At 35.7% G+C, this 8488-nt stretch overlaps 1 protein-coding gene across 1 annotated transcript; it reads left to right on the top strand.

The window, feature by feature from the left end:
• Positions 1–4434: 4434 nt before the first annotated feature.
• LOC136838350 (uncharacterized) lies at positions 4435–7460 on the top strand. Its single transcript, XM_067103263.1, has 3 exons — positions 4435–4462; positions 5546–5906; positions 7005–7460. The coding sequence occupies exons 2-3, from the start codon at positions 5575–5577 to the stop codon at positions 7168–7170; spliced, it is 498 nt and encodes a 165-aa protein (XP_066959364.1). The 5' UTR covers positions 4435–4462; positions 5546–5574; the 3' UTR covers positions 7171–7460.
• The last annotated feature ends 1028 nt before the right edge of the window (positions 7461–8488 follow it).

Raw genomic sequence — 8488 nt, 5'->3', positions numbered from 1 at the left:
GCCAGCAGAGTGCTCAGCTGAGAACGGTGTGTACCGTTCTCAGCTAGCACTAATTCTAATAGCCACAATGCCCTCTTAACTTCTCGAATTCATCGCGCTTTTTTTTTTTGGATATGCTTGTAACTGGCTATTAAAATTACATATGTGTCTGGTAAAAGTGACTAGTAGATTCTACATATATATATATATATATATATATATATATATATATATATATATATATATATATATATATATATATATATATATATATACAGTGTATATATATATACACACACATATATATAATATATATATATATATATATATATATATATATATATATATATATATATATATAATATCCCTTTATTGCAGCTTAGGGCCATATACATGGAAGATATAAATACACATTTATGTACACACATTTACATAGCACGAGAAAAGTGAAGCTATACAATGCAAGATCTGTCACCTCAACTTACAGGTAGTTCAAGCAAGTCGAATATAACTGAAACGAGAGATTACAAAGAAGACTCGGTTTCACAAACAACAACTAAGGTGAAAGGCGTCGATAACCACTTAATGCATACAAAGGTCATTACATTTGAATGAAATCTTCAAGTAATGAACAGTTGTCCAGGACTAACTCAGGCACTTGGATAATACAAGGTAAAGGACGAAAAAAAAAATATATTGGCGTCCTTTAGTTTCTCTTTTAAATCTTCTTCGAACTTCTTGTGCTGAAGTGGATCATGAGTTTAAAGACCTTGGCTTAAATCAATGTTATTTTCCTTTGTTTGTTGTATCTATGCAGAATCAGTAATATTTGTGGACACAATATTATTACATCTGGTAATTATACTGCTGTGAAACCAATCAGTCATATGTGATTTTTCACTTATGAGCACAGGAAAAGCATTCTTCTTTTACTCAGTTCTATAAGAATATTTTTGTAGATTTATCCTGATATTTAACCATTCGCATCACTTTTAGCAAGACACGTAATATGCGAGCAGTGTGACCCAACTCTTGAGGGAGAGGATTTTAAGAATTATATTGATTGTAATTCCCTACTTGTGTGGCCAAAAATAAAATGAATCACGAACCATTCACGGGCTTTTATAAACAATATTGCTACTCCGGTGGGGATAATTTCTTAAAAGCATATTCATTCAAGTGTCAATATATGAAAAGACTATATACACAATGAATACTTCAACACCTATTTGATTGATGCAAAGCTGATGAAACGAAGCAAAGTTCTCTTAGGTAATTTTACTTTACTTTTATTATAAAACGTCTTCACAGCTTTATCGTAGCAAGTACCCAGAATGTGACCTGGATAACCTAAGTAGATCTAGTACGTGACCATAAGTATGAATGAGCTTATTGATCAGATGGATTCAATCATAAGACTGACAGAGCTCCTGAGGCGACCTGCCATATAGAGCAGTAACGCTAGACGCAACTCATTCTCTGAGCTTCGGTCTGAAGTTGCCAGAAATAACGAAAGATTCATTGTGTTTCATCTTCCATTAATTATACTATACTGCGACGTTTTCTTTTCATTAGAAAGAAGGAAGTATCAAGCTATGAACATTGAAGTTGAAATACACTTCAAATACTTATACATCATGACATTTGCTGCAAGACTGTAAATGAATTTTCAGGTGATGATATTTCCAAATTCTCTCAAGATGAATGCGAAGCTCTGGTCTACGGGAAGCAGCCATTCCTGTGTCTTAGTGTGCAATGTACGAAGGAAAATAAAATTAGGCTCATGACACCTTGAAATAAGAAACTACCACTGACTTATTTTCAGAGAGTTTTGTTTTGGCTGAGTCGGTTGAGCTTCAGACTGTCATTTGATGGGCCGGAGTTCAATTCCCGCGGCCGGCTGATGAAGAGTTAGAGGAATTTATTTCTGGTGATAGAAATTCATTTCTCGCTATACTGTGGTTCGGATTCCACAATAAGCTGTAGGTCCCGTTGCTAAGTAGCCAATTGGTTCTTAGCCACGTAAAATAAGTCTAATCCTAGGAGAGCTGTTAATCAGCTCAGTGGTCTGGTAAAACTAAGGTATACTTACTTTTTTTTTTGTTTATAGAAATAAGGCCATACTTACAATCAAGAAACTAAAGGCAGAAAAATTGCTGTCCTAAGGTCTCAAATATTTTGAAAAACCATTTCATTTCTCATTTGAATTAGTCACATGGCCAAGGTTTAGAGTGATATCACTACAGACAGTTAAAAAAAAACAACTTTTTACAGTACAATATGAAACAAAACTATTCAAAGGCAACCTTAACATAGAGAAGAGCAGTAAATCTAGCAACGGCATGTTTATAAAAGGGTTCTTCTGCCTGAGAGCGTTAACAATGAAAATAAGGTGAGAATTTCTCTTTGTGTCTCTTAACTTGGATTCCACGAATGATGATGATGATGATGATGATGATGATGATGATGATGATGATTATTATTATTATTATTATTATTATTATTATTATTATTATTAAAAAGAATGGCAGTTTCAACAGCATTTATTTTATGTAGTAAACGTTCAATTCGTCTTATCAATTGCTTTACTATATAAAATAAATGCTGTTAAAACTGCCATTCTGTTTAACAAAACCTGTATTAAAGAAGGTCTTTTTCCTATTATTATTATTATTATTATTATTATTATTATTATTATTATTATTATTATTATTATTATAACAATAACCGCAATAATAACAATACGTTATCAATAATATCGATGACGACACATGAGCAACCTAAACGGTGTTTTTATATATAGAATAAACGGCCTTCAGAGCCATGTAGCAAACGCCATGAGACGTAAAACCCATATCAATCATTTTCGCATCACTGGTTGTTTTTCCCTTGTTTTCTTCCTGATTTGCATCACTGCAAAAGTGGGGGAAAAATAACTGAGATTTCGTCACTCATAACTAACCATACGATAGTGGAATCATGTCTTGTTTGAGGCTTGTAACTGAAACTTCTATTTTGTCAAGGAATTTGGTCTCGCAATTTCTCTGCGGTAATTTTGGGGAATCTGTAAATGCCATTCGTTCCGGAGATTGTGCTTGAACTGATGATTGTAATTTAGGTGATATTCTTACTTGAATATCACTTTGAAAACTTGGTATGTTGTTTTTAATAAGGAAGAGAATTCTTTGAAGGTGAATTTTATTGTAATTTTTCTGCAGTTTTAGTTATCTGAGTTTATTTTTTTTATTATTTTTTTTTTTTTAGCAATCTTGAAAAAAGGAACCTATGTAAGGCAATCAGGACGAAAGTAAATAAACGTCTCGGGCAATCTGAGACTACAGTAGTTAGGAAGACTTGCGAAAATAGTAGCTTGTGATGTTGTGGACGCTGATCTGAGTCACTTTCTAGCTCTCGGACGTATTTTAATATTGAGAGCCAATAAGGAAGTTTGGAATATATATGTATATATACATATATATTACATATATATATTATATATGTATATATACATATATATTACATATATATATACATATATATTTACATATATATATGTGTATATTCAACATTAGCGTTCTGGATCCGTCGAAAAGAGACTGTAATGTACTGCAAAGGAAAGTCAAAACGGCAAGTCCGATATTAGGAAAGTTAGTACCAGCCCGAAGCTAGGATTAAAGTACCTTCATCCTAGGACTAAGCTAGAACTAGGATACCTTTATTCTCAGTGGTGAGCAAGGACAGCCAGACCTGGATGGCTTTAGGTCTAAACGTAGAGTTTATTACACGTGGACTATCGCACTTACATACAGTAAGAATGAATTTATAAAGGCAAATGGACCTTTATCTAGTAAATATTTTTACAATTGGAAATAAAATGGTTCTGCCCAATAATATTCTAAGTGTCGAGGACCAATAGTCATTTCGTCTGTAGTTGACAAAACAGAACCAGTCAGCTAACTCTTGGTGAAAATCACAGTAAAACGGCAGGAAGACTTATTCATGTTTTCAGTGACTAATGACCAAGATCAATAAGTTCAAGTGATGTACGCCATTGCAATGAAGATTAAATATGTATGAGCAATATCGTCTTACGCTCTAGGTCATTTGAACGATCTGTAAAACGTTCGTCTTTAGAGAATTACATTCTAACTGCAGCTTCAGAAATTCAAAGAGGAAATCACGTCGAACACAACAATAATAAATACCTCTCCGGCGTAACAGCGCATTCAAAATCCCTTATTCGTCGGGTGTGGCAACGAGCATGAAGGCCTTGACATGAAGCTTCTCCAGCTCGTTAGCTTCCAATAAGGTTACCCCGGATGATATCAGGTTTGGTTGACCAGATCCAGCCACCCCCAAAACAAGAAGGCTCGACCCCCTGGGAAGGTATGGGGATCGACTATAATCATATATAAATACTGGGGAGTCTGATACTGACTACTCAGTTCCATCCAGGTCACCCACATCGTGACAGTTCTTCAGAGTAAGTGATATCGATTTTGTTGTTCTCGAATGTCATTCTTCATTGTCGTTTCAGACTTCTGTATTTTTTTCTGTATTTTCCATTTGTATCTAATCTGATATATGCCCAATCAATACAGTGCATCTAACAGTGCACATTTAAAGAAATTTCAACATGACAGCGTTTGTGAAATCATAACACCTTGTCTGTAAGTCACAATGATTGCTTTGAGTTATGTCTTCGCAAATATTAACCGTTGGTTTATATAACATAAATAAATGGTTGCTATTTTAACACAGATGAATCTCCATGGACCAAAATATGCATACATTGTTTATATGGCTATTCTGAGTTTAGGCAAAATAACATCCAAATACCCTATTGTGAAGTGTACCTTATAGAACAGTGGCTTATGTTGAAAACAATAGGCAATGTTCATTTTCCTTCGGACTAGTCTTGATAGATGCAACTGTTTGCACGCTCCACCCGTCTCCACATTTGTATAGACGGAAAACCGAGAGGGCAGAGGTTTTAAGAAGTCTTCAAACCTTTGCAACAACCTGAACATCTTTGAAACTAATGGTAACTGCTGCAGATTTAGATGCCATACATTATATCGGTCGTCTAGTAATGCATTGGGTATGAAATGTTATGGTCGCTTAATGCTTTCGTACGCAAATAAGTATAGCAAAAAAAGACCACACAGCCCTGGTTTTCCTGAGATTCCAAGCACTTCAGCAGAAAGATGTATTTTCACTAACATAAAATACGATGTTCCACCGAGTGAAATCTTGTCAAGACATTGATCCTTCATGAGGATAAAATGCATGCACAAGAATCAAAACTGATGAGTTATCTCTTGAAAATTTGTAATTTGATTAAAATAAAACCAAGGGCTTATGAGGTTACAAATTAGCAATCAGATCTCCTCAGCTCTTGTTTCATCCGTTGTCATTTATTTCCTCTTGTTCCGTTTGTGCTCATCCGAGAATTGGTCTACTTTGAAATATCACAACAAGCTTAAGCCCATAGTTCAAGAGCACGGTGTTAGATAAGAGTCTATTACATCTCATCTTAGTCTAACATTACATCTATTCGCTACAGCAAAGTTCTCGTCCCAGAAGGTCGTTGACATGACAACGTACACCATCGCCATCGGTTCCGCGGGTTTAGCCGCCGGCGCAGCAGTAGCAGTAGCCGGCGCCGTTGGGCTAGGCATAGCCGGAGTGGCGGCTCTTTTTTCCAGGCGGCGAGGGACCAAAATGAAGCACAAGAAACAGCGGAAGAAGACGTATACTAGATACGGCCGAGAAGATGACGACGGGCAGGACAATCTCAAGAGAATGATGGAGCTGATAAGGCGGGAGGATGTGACGGGATGTGGACTGAGGTTGATGTGCGAGTTGGCGGCAGAAAATCCACGTGATCTCATAGACGAGGAGATTGCCATTCTCGAGCTTGTGGGGTGAGTTTTGAATATTAACATCGTGCATATAAATAGGTATGCTTTCGTTTGCAAATATATAATGCACTATCATTCATGTATATGTATATATATATATATATATATATATATATATATATATATATATATATATATATATATATATATATATATATATATATATATATATATATATATATATATATATATACTGTATATATATCTTATATATATTTACATTCCTGACTCACATCGGGACCAAACCCCGGTCTTTCAAATGAGGGGCCAAGGCGTTACCGACTGACCCACACAGGGTAACACCTCAGGTATTGGGGTACTTAGGTTCCAAATTCTTTTACCACCTGTGAGTCAATTGGTAACGCCCTGGCCTCTCATTGGAAAGGCTGGAGTTCGGTCCCGAAGTGAGTCAGAAATTTACTTCTACGAAACAAGCACCCATGTGTCCATTAGTTCCACACACACACACACACACACATATATATACATATATAAATCACATACTTTCCTTATCCTACTATATCTGGATATGACGGAGACATTATCTCCAATCAGTATATTGTAAATCTTTCACTCTACAGTACCTTTGTAAGGGCGACTTTTTAAAGTTTGTTTTTTTTTATGAAACTGACCATACTTATTTCCAAAATCTTTTCTCGCATTGTTCTCTGGGTCATTTGTATTTTACGTTATCCACTGTTAATGCTTCCTTTGTTTTAAGTCGTTGTTACAAATTCTGCATTCTATTAACTCCTGCCCTCTTTCTTTGAATTACCTCGTCTTTAGATATGGGTCAATAACTTGTAATTGTCAGTGTTGCTATACACGTTTTCCGTGCGTGGAGGTTTTTAAAAGCACGCTTAAGACTGTAATATCCTATTTCATCATAAATCACAGCTCAGTAATAGCCTTTCGATGTCTGGTATACAGTCAGTCAATACACAACCCATTAAATCACGCACCACTCGGTTAGGAACTGACACCCTGCAAGAAGCAAGCTATAATGAATTCAATTATGGTTTTTGATGGCATGTGGTGCAAGTTCTCCATTACTCGCAGATCCAGAAGTCAAATAATGAAAATTAATTTTAACCACCTCAGGGCACCACTGACTCCAGGAGAGGACGTTAGAGGTCTGGGAGCTCTCGGCGAGTACCGGGAGGCTAAAACCGTAGGCCTAAATCACGGCAGTTGTGGAAAGACCTATTTCATGTGTCCTCTCAATGGCACTCAGCTCATGGAAACTGTCATGGGATTCTTACCTTAAGGGAGCACTTACATCTGTTCGGATTTGCATCGCCAGATCCAAGCTGCACTTACTAGGTTATTTAAATTTATTTCAGTATTGTTGTAAACTATAATTTTCGTATCCTTTATTTTGATTGATAAACATGTCTTTCTGCATGCATTTTGACTCAGTTTATGTACTTACATAATAGTCTGTGTCTATAACGAAAATGTAAAAAAAAAAAGTTTGCTATAATGAAAGCATGATATACAAATGGGGCATTATTTTTCCTTGGCATAAATAAAATTAGATAAAGTAATCTTCCTAGGTTGGCTGACTGCTGACTGAAGAAAATATGAAGCATACTGGCAATTTTTTTTTTTTTTACCTTTCATAGAGGTAATTCGTTTCTGCCCTCAAAAATTATGTAAAAGGAAGCCTCTCTGCGTACATGTTCATATTTTTCTTTATATTTTTTTAAAAGAAATACTGAAACTGAATGAACTTGTTTGTTATAATTACTTTCGGCTAGTTAGAAAACAGAAAATTTACGTGTTTAGCTGAAGTTGACAATGGAATTAGTACTTAATGGCACTAAAAATGGCTGTAGTATCATAATCCCCAGTCTTGAGTATACTGAACTCCGACCCAGCATAATTTATTCAACTCTAAAGAGACAGTGATCTCGTTCGCTTTCAGATTTGACGATGCTTTGTTTTAATCTAAATCAGTGTTGAAACTAATTAAGAAACAGCCTGAAACACTTTGTATTTTTATCAAACAGCTTCTCATGGAAAATCTTCCGGTCCTTCACTTAATGCTGTTCCTGTGTTTAACTTTATGATCACAGACTGATAAAACAAAGAAGCTGGCTTGCCTTAAATTTTGCCTGTGCATTCATTTACTTATTTGGTTAATCATAAATAAACAACTGCCATATATGATTATTGTAAAGAATACTAACGCATACAGTCATACGGCATGGTTAAATCTAAAAACAAAATGGTATCTGTGACAGAAAGTTCTAAAAGTATGACGGTCCCTTTACCTGTATGTCTTAACAAAAGAGGTTTCATATTATATAAAACAGGCTGCTCTTCAATTTAACCTACGAGACTCTAGTATACGCGTACCACATCTGTTACGTAGCTCTTCGTTGGGAGGGTCGGTAAAGCTGTGGACTAGCACTCGCTAGGCCCGAGTTCGAGTCTCCGGCCGGCTGATGAAGAGTTAGAGGAATTTATTTCTGGTGATAGAAATTCATTTCTGGCTATAATGTGGTTCGGATTCCACAATAAGCTGTAGGTCCCGTTGCTAAGTAACCAACTGGTTCTTAGCCACGTAAAAGAAGTCTAAT

Source organism: Macrobrachium rosenbergii, chromosome 4, assembly GCF_040412425.1.
Source record: "Macrobrachium rosenbergii isolate ZJJX-2024 chromosome 4, ASM4041242v1, whole genome shotgun sequence".
Taxonomy (NCBI): domain Eukaryota; kingdom Metazoa; phylum Arthropoda; class Malacostraca; order Decapoda; family Palaemonidae; genus Macrobrachium; species Macrobrachium rosenbergii.
The sequence above is the reverse complement of the archived record's forward strand: the minus strand, read 5'-3'. Positions and strand labels throughout refer to the sequence as shown.

Excerpts from the sequence above, each read along its gene's own strand:
- LOC136838350 (XM_067103263.1), top strand. The coding sequence starts at position 5,575 with ATGACAACGTACACCATCGCCATCGGTTCCGCGGGTTTAGCCGCCGGC. Across the intron at positions 5,907-7,004 it reads GCCATTCTCGAGCTTGTGGG|GGCACCACTGACTCCAGGAG; the intron begins GTGAGTTTTGAA and ends TAACCACCTCAG.